Genomic DNA, 22,701 nt, shown 5'->3' with positions numbered 1-22,701 from the left:
AATGGGTACCTTCTTCTTCTTCTTTTTCTCCTCCTCTTCGTTTTCTATTCGCTCGTGTTTCTAGAAGGGTGGGGCAGTTGCCGTATGTGTGCGTGTGAACGTCGTCTGGATGATGAAGGCTTCAAGAAGATGCGAGGAAAAGAGGGACACAGTGCGCGTATATCGAATTGAGAATAGGTCCCTGCTCTGAATGTATGTGTCTTGTCGACGAGCCTACAGAGAAGAAAAGAGTGAGAGGGAGGGAGAGAGAGAGAGAAAGAGACATTAAGAGGGAATGTGTGACGAAGGTTGCGATAGCCTACGAAAGTAAGAGTCGCAGATAATGCAGAGAACAGGGGTCTGCACATGCCAACCCATGAGGGAGGCGAATTCGAAAAGTGTGCGCGGCGCCATGGCGCGAAACAACTGAAAGTAAAAGTGGGAGACGCAGATTGCCCAGACAAATAATTTTTTTTGGAATACTTGCATGCATTGATTGATATATTTTCATTCGAGTTGTAAGTTGGTAATTCAAAATTTATCAAAAGATTTTATTGTCCTCGTGGTTGTGTTCGGCTCAATGCAGCCCGTGGCGCAACTTCGGCTTTCGCTGCAATAGTCGATCCTTCAGTGCTTAAAGATGTTAGCAAAGCTTTTTCAGCAGCCATCATCGTCGACGTACAGGAGACAACCTCCATTTCTTTTCCCTTTGATTGAAGGACTATGTTTGTGCCGAGGTCTTGATTCCAGGCTGCTGTGTATAGGGAATTATTGATCTGGAAAAAGTATGTTTGAACAGAAGACATGTGAAGTTTACTAGACATTGAAATATCTATTCCAAAGGCCGGAAAGATAATAAAAATTACTTGTAGAACTGGGACATCGGTGTCACCATATCGCAATTTTATGAGATCCCGTTCAACGGCATCCCTCACAAGATCAGCGTCCAAAATTCCGTTGACGGTTACAACCATCGTCACCTCTTCCCAGTCTTCGGAATCACTCTCGTCTTCTTCTTCATTCGTGGAATCTTCCTCGTGTATCTCTTTTATATCATCTTCATCGTCTGTCATCTCTGATGGTAACTGCTCCTCCGCAGACATATAAAAATCTAGAAAAATAAGAAATGAGAAAAGGAAAGAACAAAGGAGTATAATCATATGAATATCAAAGGTCAGATAACCTAAAATAAGCGAGAATAGAAAAATGTAATACTTGAATGTTTATTCTTTCACAATAAATATTATCACATGCATAAATAAACCCATTTTTGTTAGTAATGTGTATTAACGTTTCTAGAAAGCGTCTTGAAGAAGTTGCATGATCCGAGGGTAGTTCTCCACATAATGTTGTTGGCCACGTGAGATAACAGAAGAATTGTACGATGTAATTAGTCCGTTCAAGAAAGCGAGAACTTCCATTTCTGTATGTTCTTCGTACCATTTCACGTATTCTTCGGGCTGAAGAAAATCTTCGAAAATGATAGTTAAAATCGACAATTGCTTACCGCCCATTTAACAGATTGATTTGGGAGCAGAAGCTCAGATGGACTGTCAGAAACAAGAAGTTGTACAAGGACTGACTTCTTCACACCTTCTACTTTCAGCATCACATCTACATCTGATCCAAACAGATCCAACAATCGAGAGGTGTCACCATATTTCGATGGCCATTCCATAGAACGTACGGCTTCCAGTAGTCTGAAAAAAATTTTTAAAAATTGTTTTCATTCTACTTTTTCTGGTTAAATTTCGATTATTAGAAAAAGAAACCCTGAAAAACCGGTTATTCTCAATTTTTCCCTATGGGAAACTTACCTTGAGAAATCGATAACAATAAGCTGCCTTTCGTCCGAACCATGAGATCTGACTAGGGTAGCATTAAGAATGAATGAGTCTATGACATATTCAGCTATTTGAGAGAGGATATGCGAATGACAAACTGCACGAGAAACATGAGCCATGTGCATATCAATGTGATTTATGTAGGTGAGAAGTTCGATCATGTAAGGAGCTACTGACTTCGTCATTCCACGTGTTTCAACATGCATTCTCGCAACAATATCGCGGATTGAGTTTTTAACTTCTGTCACGATTGCATCTAGTGTTTCTTTTTGTACAGCAGCCACACTCTTCGATTCGGAGGGCCAGCGTTTCATAATACCGTCAGCGGTTTGAATAAGACGATAATTCACCATTTGATTCGCAGTGAGTCGGTCTCCTGCAAGTCATTGTTGAACAGCATTATAAGTTGTAAAGAAGTTTCAAAATATTAATTTGGAAAAAGGGAAAGTACCTAGTAACAAGTCATCTCGTTGCAGATGAAGATTCGCCTCCAGCTTTTTTGCAATGATCTCGATACACTTCTCAATATTGCTGCTCATTTTCTGGCTTAGATCTGCATCCCAATCAACTTTTCTATGTTCTTCTTCCATTGCCGAATTGATCAAATCAACAAATGCGTTTGCATGTGCTGTAGAGAAATCGTTTTCCTCAACCAGTTTATGCAAATGAGACAGTGAGTGAGTTAGGAGCGAGTTCTTGAGAGGACGAAGAGAATCGTTGAGAGCTGGAGAATTATCTCCTTTCGAGTTGAAAACTCTTCCCAACTGCTGCACAAATCTCAAGGCATATGGAGTATCCAAAGGCACTCTACTACGAATGAGTCTGGCCAACTTTTCAGAGAATTTTTTCTTGTAAGCATCACCAAGCATCGAGGCTTGTTCCAAATGAGATTGAATAGTTGCTGCTACTACTGGTAGTGACTTATTAGCGATTTCTGGAGAGGCATTCGATAGTTCTATCAATTTTTTATCTAGATCTACTACAGATGATGATAGTAACACTTCAAGCTCCGAGTCTAAACAGTTGAGAGTCCGAAGCGCTCGTCGAGCCGAAATAACCATTGAACTATTCAGAGATGCCAATCCTCGCTTAAGTTCTTCGGCACCACTACGCCGTACCTCATTTTCAGCTACTTTGAGCTTGGTATCCACCATATTCTTGAGCCATCCGATTTTCCGAAGATTTTTGTTATCATTCAGAATTTCTTTGATTTCAGCGGTAATCTCTGCCTTTTTCACCAAGTCACTTCTTTTCTCCAGTGATTCGAAAAGTTCTTCACAACGTTGTGCATCTGATGCCATATTTCTTTTCGACATTGTAGCTTCTAATAGTCGAGTTTGCTCCCGAAGTTTCATAGTCAGATCATCACAGACAGAGGCTAAGCGATTAGATTCATTTGTGACCGATGTCATTCTCATTTGCACTGAATGTAGAGTATCTTCCAGAGACTGAAGTGCGGGAACTTGTTCTAGTAGACGAGGAAGATTTGTTTCAACTCCTTTGCGAAGCTGTTTGTCAAGTGTATCATGAAGTCCCGCAACTTTCCTATTGAGGGAGTCAGCCACAGTAGAATCACATTCGGCGACTCTGAAAGATTTATCTTTGCAGTTTCTCACGAGTTCAAGTTGCACACTGAAGAACAGAAAACTCACTTTTTGAGGTAATCTTTCACGTCGGTTTTTCCCCACAGAAAATCGTCGAGCTGTTCGTCAACTCTGCCTGACATCTGAAGTTTCGAGAATTAGCAAGAAGCTAGCCGAAATTTGAAATATTTCACAGTTACATAGGAACTGTATCGATAACTAGTTTCAATGGAAGCATTCTTTGAACGTTTATTACAAACGGAGTATCTGTTATGATCTCGATTGACAAACAAAAACAAAAAGAAACAAAAAACGAAATTTTAATAACAAGCTAAAAAATCTAACCTACTAGAAAATAGTCAAACAAATATATGGGTTCAAATCTTTTCAGCGGACTTCTTCAGATTATGTTTCTCAACGGTAACGTGATCTTCAAGGTCTGAAATGATTCCTCTTGCAATAGTAGTCTTACTACTTCCTTCTCTCAATGTGAATGGCATCCCCTTTCTCAACGGCATATCTTTCATGAGAAGGACGGTAGCCGAAGTATGTTCTCCAGGCATCAGCAATTCATTATTCATATCGAATCTTCCCACTTGATCCCAAGTACTGCAGTACATTTTGTCAGTAAAACCTGTTCGAATTCCAATCTTTCTTCCATTTTCTGCCTCAGATAGAAGATATAGTTCGACTTTGACGCGATTCGTGATTGTGACCGCTCCTGGATGTCCTGCCCACATACCTCTTTTGACAGTATCAGCTTTGACTCCTCGACACAGTACTCCACAATGATCACCGGCACGTACTTCTTTGACACTTTTGCCAAAAACGTGAATATCGGAAGCAGTAGTTTGAAGAACTTGTCCATCTCCTTTAATCTCAACTTTATCTCCTTTTTTAAGAACTCCTCGCTCCAGTGTACCGACAATTACAGTTCCTGTAAAAATTTACTTAAAATATAGACGGTTCTCTGGGAATTAAGAGTTCTAAAACAATTTTTCAAGATAAACTAGGTTTAAAAACATTATTATGAAGTTACCTCTTCCTGTGATAGCTGTTTTTGATCCGATCGGCATTACGAAAGTGTCCTTCTCATTTCTATCGGGTTCTGGAAGTGAATCCAAAGCTTCCAAGAGGCGGTCGATACAAGAAATATCTTCTCCCTCGAGAGCCGATAGAGCAGATCCGCGAATAACTGGAGTTGCATCGCCATTAAATCCATGAATTGTCAATAATTCTCTTGCTTCAATTTCGACAAGATCTAATACATCTTCTTCTACCAAATCAGCTTTGTTGATGAAAATTACCATATTCTTCACTCCAACTTGCTTTGCTAGAATCAAATGCTCTTTCGTTTGTTCCATGACTCCATCTGTTGCTGCAATCACGAGAACAGCTACATCCATTTGAGAAGTTCCGCAGATCATGTTTTTGATGAAATCTGAGTGACCTGGACAGTCAGTATGCGAGTAGCGGCGTGCTGGACTTTCATATCCGATATGAGCGACATTGATGGTGATTCCTCTTTTCTTTTCTTCTTTTCCTTTGTCAATTTCATCGAACTTGATGTGTTTTGCAAAACCTGAAACAATTTTCTATTAAAAATCTTACTGAAAAGATCTACCTTTTTTAGCCTGGACTCGTGTAATTGCAGATGTTAAAGTTGTTTTTCCATGATCAATGTGTCCAATAGTTCCCACGTTGACATTAACTTTGGGGCTTGCAGCAGTAGCAAAAAAGGCAAACCCGTATCTAGAGTAGGGATGTATTAGTGAGGAGCATCGATTGAATAGAACAGATCGTGTGAAAGCTGATAGCGAGCATGGGTTCATTTCCTGCAACATTCATTCTGAACTGATCAAAGCTGATGTTGTTTTAGTACTTGAAAGTATAAATATTGCGAATTATTGATGGAGAAACGACGAAACTCGTTATTTTGTTTTGAATAAATACGTATATTCAAAACATTTATTTATAAAGTTAGGTAGGATGATGATAATGAGTTGATTCAGCGGCAAATATTCTCTTTAAAATCAATGCAACAAAAATTGCGTGGCAATTGAATTGGTCCTCGAGGACTACACGGCCGGGTGGCCTAGAAATCCGCGTACAAACAAAAGTTCGATTGCAATTTTATGTTTTTCCTCTCATTCAGAAGTCTAGACCCGTTTCATCGAGCCGCTAGCCAGTTATCGGGCCCTTGTCACGTTATCTAATCAGCTACCTCTTCTCAGATGACAACGGACAACAATGCAGCTGAATCGATCGCAAAAAAACTCGCGCAGGTACATTTTACCGCAATTGAACAAAATTAGTCAGTAAACTCAGATTGTTCTAGGAAGAAGAATGGTTACTAAACTTCGAGAAAAACATCGTCAAAAGTGGGCAGATAAGGCAAGGAATCGAGAAAGTTGTTGACAAGTTTGATCAACGCTTGAGCTCTCTTGAGAAGAATGTTCTCCCGATGCACATCTCGAACGGGAAATTACAGAAGAAGCAACATAGTAAGCTACAATTTTAAAGGAGCTGTAATGAGTGGCTTATTTTTAGCATTAGCTAGCAGAAAAATGTTCATAGCAAATCATCTGCAATCAGTTGTTCTGAAACACGATGAAAAAGAACATTCAATATGAAAAAAAAAATCACTGCGTTTTCAGATATTCAACGCCTCATTAATACCATCGATGCCACGCTTCAATTCTATGGGAAGACAAGCACCGTTGAAAATGCAATTAACAATGGTAACCCAACCGTCGATTTGGATCCGTACCTAGAAAATATGGAGAGTCTTCAACAAGCTATAATATTCTTCGAAACACACCCTAACTACAAAAGTCAAACAGAGAATATGAGGATAACACTAGATACCGGATACACAATGCTTGAAAAAGCTTACAAAACGCTTCTTCTCAAACATAGTGTCAATGTTGATCCAACTCCGTTTGTGAAAAACGAGCTGACACCTCGATTAAATGATGTCAAAATTCTAACTGACGAAGAGTCCATTATCAAAATCGGTGTCTGGCTTTTGAAGCAGCCTCGTGTACCACATCATTTCTTGGGATACTATTCGGAAATCCGCGGTGCCCAGATATTAAAAAACATCAAAAACATCGCGGAAGCACAAAAGACAATGCAGTTGGCCTCGCGAAGCAAATTGTAAGACGCATTCGGACTTTAAAACAATAATTACCGTATTTTGCAGGTCAACTGTACGTAAACCAATACAGCGTTCTGACAAAACGGATATATTGGCTGATGTAGATTCTTGTCATATAATGTGTTCATCATTGCTGAGTCTGTTAGAATTAGAAGAAAAACTCATGATGAAAGCAATTCCGGATACATCGAAAAGAGCACAAGTTTTTCGAGAGCTTGTTTCAAGACCATTAATATATGTAGTACTTCAAACACAAAAAGTTGTAAACGAAAAAGATATTGGAATCGTTCCACTGCTGCCTCTGCTTCACCTTTTATCACAAAACTCTGCAAGGTTTCATAACTTAGCCACGGTAAGAAAATAGTCATAGGTATTAATTCATTGTCACGTAGTCGGCTTTCAGAACAGCATTGGTGATGTCCAATTCGACTCCCTCATGCGACAATTGCAAGTGAAATGTTCATCTTATGTGAATGAAGTGATTGAGAACCTAAATGAAGATACTACAAAGTTCGTGCCTCCTGATGGAAATGTTCATCCAACAACTGCATCGGTACGTTGGAAGTTCTAGCTTATCTCAAAGCATCAATTAATTTGTTTATACTGTTTCAGACGCTCAACTTCCTTTCAAGTCTAACAGCTTATCGTCTTACTGTAACACAGCATGTTCTGGCATTGACAGCTCCTCAGGGAACCAGCACGAATCTTTTGTTACCAAAACTATTCGCCCGGATACTTTCTGCTCTTGGAAGTATGCTCAAAAAAAAAGCAAATCTGTATGACGATCCGACATTAGCCACTGTATTTTTGCTCAACAATTATAACTACATCGCCAAAACACTAGCTGATGAACAAGATGGTCTCCTTCCAGCAATTACGGAAATGAACTCGAACATTCTTTCATTTTATCATGAAGAGATTGCTACTTGTACTAATGAATATCTGAAGAGCTGGAATGGAATCGCTTCGATCCTTAAGTCTGTCGATAGGATTGGAGAAGACAAACAGATGGCGAAACACATAATGAGTGTAAGTCGTAATTGCAATTTCAAATCTACAGTACTTCTTCAGACATTCGTTCGTGACTTCGATCAAGTACTCGCCCAGCAAACGGACTATTGCATTTCCGATCCAAAAATTTCTGCCAACGTCCAATCAGAAGTGAAGGCACGCATCTGGAAAAACTACTCACTACTTTTGGACATATGCCAGCGACTTCATGTGTTTCCGCAAGGCATAAAATATACTGAAAACACTTTCGAAATGGCAATCAGAAATCTATTCTCATCTGCTAGAATAAATTAAATATGTATAATACTGTGACACACTGTGATATGTTTTCCCAAATCAAATTATCTGTTGCTTGCTTTACGTAACTTAAATAAATATAAGTCATTTGAATGCCAGTTTTGTAGTGAAGCCTTTATATTGGCTTGAATCTCTTCTGCGATTAATTTAGAAAATATCAGTAACAAAGTTCAGAATGTGTCTGGGAAAAGTTACAACAAACTGGCGATCAGCTGCTTCGATCATTCTAGGTACGCTATAAATGCAAAAAAGCTTGATTCAAATTCTGTCATTCTATAGCGTGCAAATCGTCACGTCGCGTACTTATGCTCAAACGAGGAGACACTGCAAAATTCATGCCGAATACAATGGTGTTTCCCGGTGGAGTGATAGACAAGTATGATTCGAAGTTAGGCGATGAATTTAGAATTGCTGCTGTCCGAGAACTTTTCGAGGAATCCGGAGTACTCTTGACGAAAAATGGATGGCAAACATCTGCGAATAATCCAGAAATGACAAGTTTGAAAGCAGAAGTTGTTAGTGATGCATCGAAATTTCAAAAACTTTCCCAATCTGTTTGCTCTGATAAACTCATTGAATGGACCACTTTTATCACTCCCGCAAACTATCCACGAAGGTTCCTAACAAAGTTTTATCTCGTCCTAATTGACGGTATGATTAATTGGCCAATATCGTAAGCTCACACTCTATTCAGATGAACCAGCAATTGACTTGTGTACTTCTGAAATGTCAGAATATAGTTGGATTGATCCGAAAGATTGTGTAGCTGAAGCATACTCGGGAAAGTATGCATTGCCACCACCACAAGTATACGAGCTCACTCGTCTTGCTCAAGTATGTTGAATACATTTTAAAGACGTACTTCAATTCATTTTTAAGATTAAAGACTGGGATTATTGCGACAAGTACGGAAATATCAAGAAGCCGATATGTCCACAACCCATAAAAACAATCGGAGAAAACATGATCACCAATTGTTTCCCGGGAGACCACATGTATATTGGTGAGTGTAGTCTCATTAGAGTTTAATGTAGTTCAACAGTTTCTCTAAATTTCAGACGAAAATTGCTTCCAACAGCCTCTCCGTCAACTATCAGCAGACCGCGTGACTGTTTCGCCCACTCTTCCGACTCATCGGGTCACCTACTACTCAGAACCAATGTATGGAAAAGTTCGTGTCTACCAGCATCTTCTGAAACCAGCTGATATCGCAGCTTTTCACCAATTTGAAACTCATTCAAAAGATTTGTTGTGATATTTTACTGCATAATTAGTTCGGGTGTATTCATAGTCATTTTAGGATTGAATCAAACTCTTGCTATGTATAAAATAAATTTAAAAATCTAATTTGATTCAGAATTCAATTTTTATTTTTAGATTCCGAGTTTGTTCCAGGCGATTGAAGGCTTTCTTTTGATGGAGGTTCAGAACTCGGGTTCTTCTTCTCCGTAATTTCTAGACTCAAAGCTGCAATTCTTGGATGTCGGAGATATCTTAATTTAGTGTCCTTCTCGTATGGACCATTTGTCAGAGAATCATCAGCTTGCATGAAGTAATTGGCATCTCCACCATTGTATGAACTTGGAAGATTAATTAAAATGAAATGAGTTTTCAAATCAACAGCGAGCAACAGTGCGAGACGATTCTCCAAATCTCCTGAAAACATAACTATATATATATATATATATATCCTTGAATAAACTTGCCATAAGTGGCATCTCGCCTAAGGGAAACCACAATTGGACGGCCTTTATACTCGAAATTCCAAAGTTTCGACCTACGGTAGTAGGACTTTCGAGAAATTTCAATCTTTTTTTTCTCAGATTTCGAAGGCCTTTCAGAATCATACCATTTCGGAAAAGGGCATTTCAGCTGTTTGACAGGACATTTATCAAGTGAATGTTCAGCTGAAATTGTTTTATTTGAACTATCAAAACTCAGAAACCTGCACAGCTCACCTTGTATTGAATGTCGAAAGCATTTCATACAAAACGTGTGGCCACATTCCAGCATAGCATCTTGTCTCTCGGCCCAACTTTCATAATTTATCATCTTGAAATATCTTAGTTAATCTTTTTTCTTACTCACAGAAGAAAATTACCTCCCCACATTCGTCACAACGATGACAAACTGCCAACGCATCTCCCAAATCTTCATCTGTTTTATTTTCTTCGTCCACCCTTCTCGGACTTTTTTCACGAAATGACATTTTGGAAGGGACTGTACGATTGGTTGCAGTATTACTTAATACACTATTTTTCCTAAGATTCACTTTTTTCAGACTGACCGTGCATTTTGATTCGAGTTCAAGAATATTTTTCGAGAGATTTTATGAGTATTTTGATTTTCCATGATTTCGATTGGATAGTGTTTCAAAAAAGGAATGCAACATTTTAATTATTATGTTTGTACACGTAGGTTGTATTAATCCATCCCCTTGTTCTTTTTATGAGCACATTCTCTTTTTTCTTTACACGTAAATATTTATATGCAATCAAGATTGGAATTGGTCCTGATGTTCTCAAACCTCATGTTTCTTCCTGTTTGACCTTTATGTTTCGCAACACTTCAACCATATATTTTCACTCTAGATCGGTAGCTTTCAAAATTACTCAATGCCGCCTTCTGAAGGTCATCTGTTGTCGTCTATTTCTGCGGGGGTACTGTGAAAATGCAAACGCGCTCTATCGAAGTACATTGAAAATGGCGCATACATTTTTTTCTGAATTTTGCAATAAAAATGTCAATTTCTTCAACTTTGGTTCATTTTTCTCTGTTTTGTTCAAATATAAAATCAGACATCTCAAAAATCTGTTTTAACCTGCTAAAATGACTGAAATCGACATTTTAGAAATACTATACCAATGCATTCTCAACAACGTCCAGGACAGATGGGCCGACATGCCTATGGGGTAAGTCAGGAATTTGATATGAATCTAGTTCTCAGCTGGAATTATTATTTTCTTTAGTGATTAGTTTAGAAACTGTTTTCAGACTGTACCTAGCGGGCACATTCGTCGCCCAGGTCCACACTCCACTCAACAACAACAACCACACGGACCACGTGCGCCTCAGCCCGCTGCCCAAAAAAAGAGACGATACGCTGATAAATGTATTCATCCCAAGGTTTTTATTAAATACTGAAAAAATAATTAACTCACTCCTGTTTTAGATACGAGAGTTGGAACCTGATGCAGAAAACTACATGGCTCTTCTTGTCTCTGAACAGAAATTGGATGCAACACTTTCGCGAAAAAGGCTGGATATTCAAGAGGCTCTGAAGCGTCCCGCCAAAATCAGAAGACGTCTCCGAGTATACATCTCTCATACTTTCATCGAAGAAAAGCAACCAGACAGGGAGCATGATGCTGCTTCATTGCCAATGTGGGAACTTCGTGTTGAAGGACGTTTGCTTGATGATCAAATAACCGCCCCGCCGGTTCCAGGACAGCGACAGCTCCCCAAGAAGAAGTTCAGTTCATTCTTCAAATCTCTAGTCATTGAACTTGACAAGGATATGTACGGTCCGGATCAACATCTTGTCGAGTGGCATCGTACACCTCAAACAAATGAGACGGATGGATTCCAAGTAAAACGAGCCGGGGACCGCCCCGTGAAATGCCGGATTCTTCTTTTACTCGACAACATACCCTTGAAATTCAAACTTCATCCGCGTCTTGCCAAAGTGCTTGGTATTGCTGCAGATACTAGACCAAAGATTATTGAGGCTCTTTGGCATTACATCAGAACGCATGGTTTACAAGATAATCAAGACCACGACTATATCAATTGTGATGCATTTCTGAAACAATGTTTCGGTGTAAACCGATTAAGATTTATGGAAGTTCCAAACAAATTGCACCATCTCCTTCAGCAAATCGATCCACTTGAGTTTAATCACATCATTCAAAGACCCCGAGATGGTCAAGATCAGGTTTCGACTTGCTACGATATTGAAGTGGAAATGGAAGATCCAGTGAAACAATATATGGCTGCTTTCGTTCATAATCCATCATTCGCAACTGATATTCAGATGCTCGATCAAAAGTGCTACGACATCATCGAACAGCTAAATGAGCTGAAAACCCGTCGTGATTTCTATGCTAGATTCTACACAGACCCAACTGGATTCGTCAAAAATTGGTTAATGAGCCAGAGTTCAGATCTGAAGATGTTGAACGATGTGAATGGAGATGTTGAAGCTGAAAGATTCGCAGCAGCCTATACAGGACCATTAACTGAAGAAGGTGTACAACGGTATGCGCTTAATAATTTGACGCATTTTCTTATGGGGTTATTCACGTCCGAAAAAAAAGTTTTTCCCTCAATTCGAATACAAAACGAGAAAAAACGAAAAAAAAAACTGTTATTTCCGGACGTGAATAGCCCCATAAATATATTTCACTTGAAAAATGATTTTAAAAAAAATTCTTTTCAGTTACATGTACCAAAAGGTGAACCAAAAACGACACGAGTTGGAGCAAAGCCTCGGAGTTCGTCCTAATTGATAAGTTTTATCTTCTGTGATGCACGTTTTTAAATGTTTTTTTTTTCTGAAATGGTCTCAATTATCACTTATTTTCACGTCTATCTCTCCATTAACTTATTCGTCTACATATCTTTTTGTGTATCAACCAGTATTTATTTTTGCAATAAATTTCACGTGACCTTTGAAACAACATAAAAACTTGGATCATATGTTGAAAATTATAGGCGTTCTTTAGTTTTTACTATTTTCTTTTCATTCGAGAATTTCAATGGATTCGGATGAAGAGATTATGTCTTCGTATTCTAGTGTTATATTGACTGCAAGGTGAATTTCTGAATGTTTCCCGGTTATTATAAACCCGATTAATTTATGTGCAGTACTGAGACTACAATTTCCACAAGAGATTCAGCAAGCAATGCTGTTCCAGCTGTAGTTGATATCAACGATGAAGAAGTTTTCGAGGATGCCAGCAGTGATATTAGTATTTTGTCAGTAACTTTTTTGAGACTACGTGTAAATTTTGTAATTTTTCAGAACTAAAAAACAAGAAACACTTGTTCATTTGGATAGAAATAAAATGCGAAAAGCGGTTCATCAAGACTTGTGTACCCACACTCAAAAAGTATACGAACCTCTGTTTCTAAGGAAATGTGAACTACAGAAAGCTAGACAACGAACTGCACCACCCGATCTTATTCCGATTCAAAAAGTTGGATTGATGGAAGCAAACCAGGTTGGATTGATCTGAAGTTAGCTGACTATAATTTTTGGTTTCAGAAGATGTCTGGTCATTCAGCTCTACTTATGAGCCTCAATACTCCAACTTATTGTGTTCGTTATATGGCAGCAAATGCAATCCAAAAACCGAAAAATGTACTTGTCTATGCATCTCCAATCAATTTTGTTCGGTTTGTCGCTCGCCCGGAACCGCAAAGAACTACTGTAATGTAGCTGTATAATAAAACATGCAATAATAATGATCATTCAGCAATCTGTCTTCGAAGATCCATCAGAAACCGTACATTTAATGATGAGTCCAGATGAATCGATTGTTGCAAGAAGACTATTACCACGATGGCAAACTGTCACTTTCACTTTGGCATTCGGAAAGAACATGGCAGTTAAATACCGTATCATCGAAACTCGTAAACAGCCTGTAATCTATGTGAAAGCAAAAGTCGATCATGTAAAACGTGTATCAACATCAACACTTTATCGCACCGAACCTGAGCAGGTTTGAACAGTATACTCGATATTCAAATAGTTTTCAGCTTCAGAGAGTTGAATATTGGACATGTTTCAAAGCGAACGATCTGAAGCTATCGACAGTAGAAAAGAACGATCCTCAAATTGTGAAAAAAGTGTTTTTTGAAACAGCAGGCATAGCATCATCTAATCACTCAATCAATATCGGAACTGGTGACATGGAAAACAAGAATCTGAAGAGTAATTGTTTCTTGAGTTTTAACCTCTTATAATAATAGTATTCAGAACGGAAAACTGTCAAATCATACAAGGAGTTGAATCTCATGTGGCAGAGAACGGACGAATATTGATAAATACATGTTTTGTTTAAATACCCACCGTATAAATAGTTTATTGGCAATTTTCTAGCGAATAGTTGATACTTAAAAAAATTACTTTGATATGTACAGAATTTTGAGTTCTATTCGGGTAACGAAAGTGACTAAACGGTAAGAAATAAAGATACTGAGTTTGATTTTAGAAAACGTCCGACGGATAAACGATATGACGATCCGGACACTGGTAATTCCAGCATTGAAAATTGAGGTAACCCTGAAATGTAATCAACGCATGCATCTCATTAATCAACTCACCGGGCAAATTGAGGTGTCAGGAAGCTTCCGCTGCCAGGCAGGTGCGGCGATCTTTTTTCTGAATTCTAAGTATACGGATGGTAAAAGGGTAGTACTGAATCAAAACGTTACCCAGCAATGTTCTTCACAACTCCATTATGAGAGAATGGACAAATACCAGGTACAAAACAGTGCCCGTATTTGTTCAGAATACATTCTTCAACAGCATTACTCGAACTTGATGGTACTGTGACTTTAAGCGTTGTAGCTCTTTCCGCAGTAACTGGTTTTCGCGTTGATAACTGAATTGCATTTTTCCTTGAGTTTCTCACATGAAAAAGAAACGCACCTCAGCTGGTGCCGATCCATTTCTCGATTTTTTTAAATGACCATTACTTGATGTGACTTGCCTATCTCTATGATTTTCCTTACCAGATACAATCAAACGTGCCTGAGTAGTGGAAGGTTGACTATCTTTAATTTCAAAGTTTCTTAAAGAGAGTAATCTTTGTAACAATTACCATCAACATAAATTTGATCGCTATCAGCAGCAGAACGTGGAGATGGCTGAGCAGATGTAGTGGGAATCGGGTTAACTTTTCGAATCAGCACATACTTACTTCCTAAACAATTCGTAGGAATGTGCATTCATAAAAATCAACAAACTGTCATAGTCGTTCCTGTCATTCCTTGATGGCTGCGAAGCATCACTTGCTCCTTGTGTATCGTTTTCTAAATCATCTTCTGTCATGAATCTTTTCTCAGGGTACGTTCGGTAACGTTCATCCTCGTCTGGTTGTTTGATTCCCAATTGACGCTTCAAAACTTTAGTTGAAAAATTAAAAATTTAATTATGGACTTACCTTTCTCAATAAGCACTTGTCTCTCATCCCCTTTTGATGTTCGACCCATTCGATTAATGTGTTTTCGGAGACTGACTCGATAATTTTCTTCCGCATTTCAACATTTTCTGGATCGCTGAAACTTCCTAGAGGGAATCGTCCTTCATCTGAAAATTGAGTAGCGCGAGGAGGTTGTCCGCCGAGTGTTCGCTGATATCGTTTGGTACTATCTGCAACTATTTTTCTCGATTTTCTTTCCGAATAGAATTGAGAAAACTCACTTGTAGAATACCAGTTATATTCATTATGATGCATCCGGGAAATTATTTTAATAATTAAAAAACTTGCAAGGCACGTGATAATGCGATAAAGCGAAGAACACAACCACTGCGCAAGTAAGCCAGCGCTTACGCTCGTAAATCGACACGGACTAGTTTCGCGCTTCGCGAAAACTAGAGCCTCAATGAAAATTGGCGCATTTTCAAAAAATGTTTTTAGAGTTTTTAGAGTTGTAATGTGATCATGCGGGAATTGTTGAATATTCGATTGAATGTTGTGCTACTAGGTATTTTCAGAAACTCACAATGGAATCTATGAACACCCATTCTTCTCATTTCATTTCTCAAATGAATAGAAGATATTTATCTTAAAGTAAATATTTAAAATTGTTTTTTTTGTTGTTCATAATCATAAACATTTATAGCAATAAACAGTTATTATAAATTCACAACACTGCGCCGCATGGCTTTAAAGGCGCATCCCATTTATTAGAAATTTCGCGGAATGGTCTCGTAGTTGAAAAAGATCAAATACCCTATTTTCGAGCTTTGCAGGTCTAAAAATAAATGCAAATAATGTTTTTCGCTTCGAGACCATTTTGAACAAATTAGAGGCGCCAAAAGCCATGCGGCGCAGTGTCGGGAATTTATAATATAACCATGCTGTTATTATTCATACTCGTCTGGACATGTTCATACTTCTCCACCGTCTTTTTTCGGTTATATATTAGAATGATCGGATCTCATAACGAGATAACGAATGAAAAGAGATCCAGAGACAAAAATGATACCATTTGCCGCATTACTTTTCGGATGTTAGGGGCGTTGCCACTACTTGTTTTCTGACTACTTTTCTCCTGTACAGCTAGAAACTATAGGTTCAATGTGTTTAGATCTGATATTTTCAGACAGTTTATGAGAGTGAAAATAAATTTAAAATACAAAAACGTTTCTTCCCGTGAATAGTGAATTCCCATCGTTCCATTTCATAACAAATTCAAGAAGAATAAACATTTTGAATTTATAAACATAAATTTATATGAATCGATTTGATGTTGTCGAAAAATCCGAGCTATTTTCAATTCTTGCCATCTAATTCTGAAAAAAAGCGAAATGAACTTCCAAAAACGATGTCAACATCCCGAATCATACTGTAAGATTTTTGCAGTTCAGCCCCTTCAAATTCGTTTTCCAATTCTTCTGCAGTGTCTTTTTTCCCTCATTTTTCCAGTATTTTCAATTCATTCAATACATCATTCCCAGTCATTTTCTAATGTTCCGCGCATCATCCGCGTCCACTTTCATCGTTGACGTCTCCGGGCGTCCGCTCCCTTTTCTTCTTTTAATATCCGAATCTTCAATTCCTCGTCTCGATGGCAATTAGACACGGACCTGTCCACTTGCAACCGTCTATCCAATTATTATGAATCTTTGTCCGATTCTTCGTCGACGTCTTCTTCTTCTTCTTCTCAACGAGAAACCTATTTCTCTGTTTTACTTCTGGTTTCATTGTTCTTCTGTCAGCACTCGAACAAAAATGAAATATGGGCTTTTCCGGCCGTCTAGTAGCGTTGGGAAAGAGCTTTCACTCTTTGGTGCATTCTAAGTCTCTTCATCTTCTACTCTCTCTTTCCAATGGATCATTTTACCACATCCAGAAGAGCCACCAGAACCCGTTAAAGAAGAAAAAGAAAACGACGTCTTCTTTTTCTTTTCTTTCGAGTTTCCTACTTTTTTCAATGGAATAAATATATAAATAAAGACAAACATTGTCTAGGTCTCCTCTACAGTCATTTTCTCTCGTAACATGAGTTCCTGAGAAGCCATATGACCCAGGAAGAGTATCCATTTCCGTACCAACTTTTTGGAGTGGCTATCGCTTTTTCTCTAGTTTTCCCTAGTTCAAAGCCACCGAAACACAATCTGAATCTTCAGTGTGGCGGGATTCCATCCTTCCAGATTCATACAAAACTAAATCTAGAATTCATCACGAAACCAGAACTTTCTGATTCCTTTCAAATAATTCCCGTTTTTCCTCCACACATAACTCTCTATATTTTTCCAATTTTATGGCATAAATAACAATTGAAATGTGGTTTGGATGATGATGCCGGTTATATATGAATCAAACGTATTGAATTCATAAATTCATAAATAAATCAAAAGATTCCTTTCCTCGTCTTCTTCTTCACTTTTTGTACCCTTCGATCTTCCTTCCTCTTCATCCTTTTTTCTTCCATCTATATCCATTTGTCGTCCCTTCTTGTCGTCTCCATGTATTATGACGACTAGCTGTATGTATGGGACACTCAAGTGTTCGCGCCCGGTTTGCGCAACCGTTTCTCTTTTCCGCGGCGACACTTCGCGGTGCTGACCAACGGTCGGAGGGACAAAAACTGAACGAAAAAAACAACTGATATGGACGGATGAAGTACAGCCGGATGAATGGCAGAAATATCCAGTCTCTCCGTGAAATTATGAGATCCAAGTACTACTACAGCCAGTTTTCCGTTCTTTTTTGTTGGGAATATGACCACTTGACTATTACTGTACAGTTACTAGTTGAACTGATTGTTCTTTTTGTTTTCAGAATTTTCGAGGTATTGTTAGCTAAAGTGATGAGTGAAAATGCTTGGCTTCAAGTTAATTTGGGTTCCGAAATCTCTAGTTTACAGTATTCATTCTAATAGACCGATTTGCTGTTTCAAGCTCGTAGAGGTTAATAAAACTTGCTTAAAATAATATAGGTCTTATGTTGCTTTTTCATTCTGTATTCAGATTCGACTGTTGAGTACCGGAGGAGAGTGAGGGTGTCCAAACTGATAATTCTTCTTTGAATTCTTCTTTGAATTATTTTTTATATATTTTTATTTCTTATCAAGCAGGTGCGAATTTCTGAATCCTTTCCTTAATTTTGCCAATTTCCTCATTTCGTCACCTTCTGTTCCATCGTCATTCATCTGACATGTCAATTCTTTGGTGCCCTTGATGCCATCTTCCGTCGTTGACACGTCATAAATCTTTCGAAAATTCTTCAAGAAAAGAAAATTCGAAAGACCTTCTATCCAATAATCTATAATTCAGAGGGAACGGTTTGCAGTAGTCATGCACAGCTTCCGATAATTAACCGATAATTAATTTATTAAAAAAGAAAACCATGTCAAAAATTGATTTAAAAATTTCATTTTTTTATTGATAATTCCGGAAATTTTGGTGTCTCTTTGAATCACTTTGTTTGTCCGTTTGTTGTCTTTCGAAAGCGCGGATATGACCACTTCACAAATATTTCGGCCGTTCGGTTTGCCCATCCGCACTGCTCATTCAAAACATTTTTTGCTATTGAAACTTTAATATTTTGCATGTTTCAATCCTCTCTTTTCGTCTTTTTTGACAAAAATGAATGTCACGAAATTCGTTTTTTTTCTCGAAAAGAAAAAAGGAAGACGTCGTCGTTGTTCATTCTCTTTTTTCTGCCGCTTCGCACATTTTATATTTATTCAAAACGTCCATTTCTTCGTCTTTATTCCTGGCTCTGGTCTTCTTTTTTCTTCATTCCAAACGAATAATTTGTATTCTTATTCCCATCTGGCGATTATTTTCGAGTTGCCAAATCGAATTTAGAAAAAGAAAAAGGAGAAGGAGAAGGCGGAGCAGAAGAAGAACATAATGATGATGTGAGAGAAATAGGAAGAGAAGATGTCTTCTTCTTGATATCTTTGAAGTTTCAAATGTTGCACTATGTTGTTTGAATGTTGCATGCTCGATATGTACTATAGTCAATCGCATTTCTACTAGTGAACCTTTTGAGTTAGTTTTTGAAGTTTGGAACTAATTCTTTCAAAAGTTTCCATATATTTACATTATATCAGGGTTTTCAGACTTTTAAAGATATAAATAACCAGAAGAGGTAACGAAACGGAAAATCCTAAATTAAAAAATATATGTATATTCTCGGTTTTGAAAAAACAGAACGAATTCGAAATTCTTTTCTTTTTGTCCCATAGCTCTCTACCTAATAGATTCATTCTCTTTTTCTAAATGCTCTCGTTCTCTTAGTGAGAAATTAGCCAATTCTCAGTCATAACCTAGCCATTATAGTCACATTTTTCTTCTCTTTCAACTCCAACATACCGCCCATCCGGGACACCCCATGCACCCTCTCTTACTTCCTGTCATTTCCATTTGACATCTTTTGAGTTCCAACGAGAAACACTAACGATGCCATTCATTTAGGTGAAATAGAATAGAAAAATAGAGAGAATTAGAGAACAAAAAGAGAAGAGAAATGGATATAAATAACGGAATAAGTGACTTGGAGATCGAGTAAAAAGAACAGCAGGAGTTAGAAATAAAAAGAAGAAAAAGAAGAGAAGGGAATAGAAAAGAGAATGCACTCGGAATAGACCAGATGTTTTATTTAAAGTGGAATCATTCGAAAATTCAATGATTCAGTTGATAGGAAATGATAGTTCGACTAGAAACTCAAATCTCTTGAACATAGAATACAAAATAATAACTATACATTTTCTCCTAATGAACCCAATTTATCATTCTCTTCTTAGGTGGTCCAATTCTATTTTTTGATTCTCTTTTTGCCACCTCAAAACAACATGAATATTGAATGAGAAAAAAGAAAAGAAGGGTACGAGTAGCCAGTGTCATGTCCACTCGAAATAGGGTTCTCCTTCTTTCTTGCTCCTCAGAGAGCGAGAAAACGAGAAGTGTATTGGAGCATGATTGGATTGTGCTCCCCCTCCCAATGACTGCGTTCACATTGAACCCACCCTTCTCCTCCTCCTCCCTTCTGCTTCTATTCTGGTTATGTCCGTTCGTTGCTTCTTCTTCTTCTTCTTCCTCCTTCTCCATTTTCCCACTCTGTTGTGCTCTTCTCACATATTTCGCGCGTCCAGTTCTCTCTGCGTCTCAATATTCCAGATTATTACAACTCAACTGTTAATATTCCTGCGACTCTTCGGGACCCACTTCTCCCGTTTGCTCTTGTCCAAGACAGCTTGTTCCCTTTCTCTTTTCTTGCACCATTCACTAAATCCCAGCTCTCTAATGCATTATGTGATGGAAAACGAGAAGAGCGAAGCGGTCATTCTTTCGTGTTTTCCAACCCTCTACGTAATCCCTACTCTCGGTTTCATGATGCCATTTTTCGATTTTGTCATGTTAAACGAGAAAAAGACCCCCTTCCCCGAAATTCTTGATTTCGAAATTTTATGCTTACTCATTCTTTTTTCGAACTGTTTTTGTTTTTCTTCCTCATTTGTTATCTTGTTTATTCACATTCACGTTCACAGTTATTCGTTTATTTACTCTATTATACCAGTACCCTCATCTGGGTAGTTTGTACTGATATGGTAAGCAAATTCTGGAATATCAGAAAAAAAACTTTACTTTCTAAGAAATATTAGTTTTTATCAACAAAAATTGTCAACGTTAAAAACTGGTATTTTAATGTTAATATATAAATTTTGTTTTGCTAGAATCGTGTTTTTTATAGAAATCAGGTTTTCTATTTTAAATCTAGAAGAATATTTTCGGAAAGTTTTTTTATTTTTATATCAAAAAGCTGATAATTCGAAAATTAGACAATTTTTGAACGATGGTTTCCGGTACCTGACATCAAACTTTATACCACTACCCCACTAGATGACTCATAATCAGTGACCCCTGTTCACCCTCTCTAAGTTCTTTTTTTCTTATCATCTACCAATCTTTTTCCCTCAATTCTTTTTGCTCTCCCTCCATTTAATTCAATGATTCACTCGAATTCGTGGTTTTTTCAACCAAGGACTTCTCGAATTCTTCTTCAAAAACCCCCGCACACACTCTTTTATTTTCTTGACCCATTGCACTAATCCAATAAATAAATCAGAAGAGAAAATTGTTCTTTCTTTAAGAGATCTTTGATTCACACTTCTAGTCTGAGCCTCTTTCCGAAATCTTCTTTAAACAATATTCTTCCTGTTATTATTTTTAATTCTTGGTGATCAATTTCGGAGTCTTCTTCACAAAATTTGTATGAATTGAATTTCAGAAATCAAAAACCTCGATAAATGAGTGTACTTCTGTAAAGTTTTTATGTTTTTATTACCGTTTTCTCGACTTTTTTCTCAACTACACAGCCATTTTGTTCTCATTCGAAACCTGAGTGACCTTTCCTCAAAAGTTAGTTTCATTCCTCTTCTCTCTACGAGTCCATAAAAAGAGAAATAGTTGGCAAGTGTCTGTTTGCGTGTTTGGTCAACATACAAACTCTTGACCATCATTAACCGAAAAGAGAAGATAAAGGAGGATTGAAAGATTTGAAGAAGTTGTACGAATATTCATATTCTGAGTTCAAAATGTTTTTCACTTTTCTTCTTTCAAGATTATTCTGAATTTTTCTGAAAACGTTGTCAATATTTACTCACGAAATCAGTGTTTTCTCTGAAACTTTTCCCCTAACACTTCCCTCATAATCTCTTTCATTCTTTCTGATCCACCATCTGTCACGGTGGTCCCTTTCTCCTCTTCCTATTCTAAACATATTGCTCAAGTGCATACATTTCTTCTTCTTCTTCTTCTTCTAAAAGTGCTTCTCATTTTCCATCATGTTCCATTTCTTTCTTCTGACCGTATGTTCTTTTTCTCTAACTCTCTCCGTCATTTCTCACTATTTCTCTTCATCCGAATATTCATCCAGGCGAATGTTTTGCCGTATTTCCGTTGATTGTTCAAGTTGATAACCTTTTCCGATTCCGTCCTCACCTCGAGATTCGTCAAATTATGAATTGAATCGACTATTTGCCCTTCCATTTTTGGTGCCACTCCTTTCCTCTGACTCATTTCCTACAATCTAACTACAATAACTTTCTTCTTTACTTACTTTTTTTCTTTACAAACATTCGACTTTTTTCCGGAAGTTTCTAACTTCCAGCTCATTGAGCCCTTCTATTCCGGTCCGTTTCTTATTTTTATAGAAATCAAGTAAAAACGTCATGATTTTTGAATGAAAATGATTTTTCAAAGTTCACACTCAAGCTTGTAATGTAGTAAACTGTTGTAAAAAAACATGTAGCGAGAGATAAAGATCAAAAATTCGTTTATTTTAATATTTTGGACTGTAAGATTCCATGTTGAACATTTATCTCTCAGAAGTAGAATCTCAATTTTTCTTTTCCTGAAACAATTATCTCGGTTTAGAAAACCAAATAGAGCAGAACAATCAAAATGTCCATACTGTTTATATCTTTTAGCTGAAATGTCTACAAAAACTACTTCGTGATTCTTAGTTCTCAACTCTTAGTATATCGGTTACTATTCGCAAATAACTATGAAAGCTTTAAAAAAATCCATGTTTATCAAAGAACAACGAGTTGATTTGCCAAGTATCATTTCCACTTCTTCTTC

The 22,701-nt window shown here is 37.6% G+C and overlaps 9 protein-coding genes across 9 annotated transcripts; 4 read left to right on the top strand and 5 right to left on the bottom strand.

Annotated features, from left to right (window-relative positions):
* Positions 1–530: 530 nt before the first annotated feature.
* GCK72_002277 (uncharacterized protein) lies at positions 531–1,082 on the bottom strand (the record flags this gene model as incomplete). Its single annotated transcript, XM_053723342.1, has 2 exons — positions 531–755; positions 846–1,082. 2 exons carry the CDS (start codon positions 1,080–1,082, stop codon positions 531–533), a joined length of 462 nt encoding a protein of 153 aa, XP_053591987.1.
* Positions 1,083–1,274: 192 nt separating this feature from the next.
* On the bottom strand, positions 1,275–3,549 carry GCK72_002276 (uncharacterized protein; the record flags this gene model as incomplete). Its single annotated transcript, XM_003104721.1, has 5 exons — positions 1,275–1,439; positions 1,487–1,679; positions 1,797–2,199; positions 2,275–3,410; positions 3,476–3,549. The coding sequence occupies 5 exons, from the start codon at positions 3,547–3,549 to the stop codon at positions 1,275–1,277; spliced, it is 1,971 nt and encodes a 656-aa protein (XP_003104769.1).
* Positions 3,550–3,783: 234 nt separating this feature from the next.
* GCK72_002275 (uncharacterized protein) lies at positions 3,784–5,238 on the bottom strand (the record flags this gene model as incomplete). Its single annotated transcript, XM_003104804.2, has 3 exons — positions 3,784–4,343; positions 4,446–4,988; positions 5,031–5,238. 3 exons carry the CDS (start codon positions 5,236–5,238, stop codon positions 3,784–3,786), a joined length of 1,311 nt encoding a protein of 436 aa, XP_003104852.2.
* A 402-nt stretch (positions 5,239–5,640) lies between these two features.
* GCK72_002274 (uncharacterized protein) lies at positions 5,641–7,871 on the top strand (the record flags this gene model as incomplete). Its single annotated transcript, XM_053723341.1, has 7 exons — positions 5,641–5,691; positions 5,745–5,910; positions 6,064–6,565; positions 6,612–6,918; positions 6,970–7,119; positions 7,179–7,595; positions 7,638–7,871. The coding sequence occupies 7 exons, from the start codon at positions 5,641–5,643 to the stop codon at positions 7,869–7,871; spliced, it is 1,827 nt and encodes a 608-aa protein (XP_053591986.1).
* A 178-nt stretch (positions 7,872–8,049) lies between these two features.
* On the top strand, positions 8,050–9,129 carry GCK72_002273 (uncharacterized protein; the record flags this gene model as incomplete). Its single annotated transcript, XM_003104761.2, has 5 exons — positions 8,050–8,104; positions 8,154–8,525; positions 8,569–8,708; positions 8,754–8,877; positions 8,933–9,129. 5 exons carry the CDS (start codon positions 8,050–8,052, stop codon positions 9,127–9,129), a joined length of 888 nt encoding a protein of 295 aa, XP_003104809.2.
* A 105-nt stretch (positions 9,130–9,234) lies between these two features.
* GCK72_002272 (uncharacterized protein) lies at positions 9,235–10,083 on the bottom strand (the record flags this gene model as incomplete). The annotated part of the gene is made up of 4 exons (XM_053723340.1): positions 9,235–9,530; positions 9,656–9,781; positions 9,833–9,926; positions 9,976–10,083. The coding sequence occupies 4 exons, from the start codon at positions 10,081–10,083 to the stop codon at positions 9,235–9,237; spliced, it is 624 nt and encodes a 207-aa protein (XP_053591985.1).
* A 655-nt stretch (positions 10,084–10,738) lies between these two features.
* GCK72_002271 (uncharacterized protein) lies at positions 10,739–12,382 on the top strand (the record flags this gene model as incomplete). Its single annotated transcript, XM_003104686.2, has 4 exons — positions 10,739–10,786; positions 10,869–11,000; positions 11,047–12,131; positions 12,313–12,382. The coding sequence occupies 4 exons, from the start codon at positions 10,739–10,741 to the stop codon at positions 12,380–12,382; spliced, it is 1,335 nt and encodes a 444-aa protein (XP_003104734.2).
* A 249-nt stretch (positions 12,383–12,631) lies between these two features.
* Positions 12,632–13,919, top strand: GCK72_002270 (uncharacterized protein; the record flags this gene model as incomplete). The annotated part of the gene is made up of 7 exons (XM_053723339.1): positions 12,632–12,687; positions 12,741–12,851; positions 12,898–13,096; positions 13,141–13,305; positions 13,352–13,597; positions 13,641–13,809; positions 13,855–13,919. The coding sequence occupies 7 exons, from the start codon at positions 12,632–12,634 to the stop codon at positions 13,917–13,919; spliced, it is 1,011 nt and encodes a 336-aa protein (XP_053591984.1).
* A 298-nt stretch (positions 13,920–14,217) lies between these two features.
* Positions 14,218–15,337, bottom strand: GCK72_002269 (uncharacterized protein; the record flags this gene model as incomplete). Its single annotated transcript, XM_053723338.1, has 7 exons — positions 14,218–14,266; positions 14,313–14,482; positions 14,530–14,654; positions 14,702–14,803; positions 14,847–14,997; positions 15,044–15,252; positions 15,304–15,337. The coding sequence occupies 7 exons, from the start codon at positions 15,335–15,337 to the stop codon at positions 14,218–14,220; spliced, it is 840 nt and encodes a 279-aa protein (XP_053591983.1).
* Positions 15,338–22,701: the final 7,364 nt, after the last annotated feature.

Source organism: Caenorhabditis remanei, chromosome I (assembly GCF_010183535.1).
Source record: "Caenorhabditis remanei strain PX506 chromosome I, whole genome shotgun sequence".
NCBI lineage: Eukaryota > Metazoa > Nematoda > Chromadorea > Rhabditida > Rhabditidae > Caenorhabditis > Caenorhabditis remanei.
The sequence above is the reverse complement of the archived record's forward strand: the minus strand, read 5'-3'. Positions and strand labels throughout refer to the sequence as shown.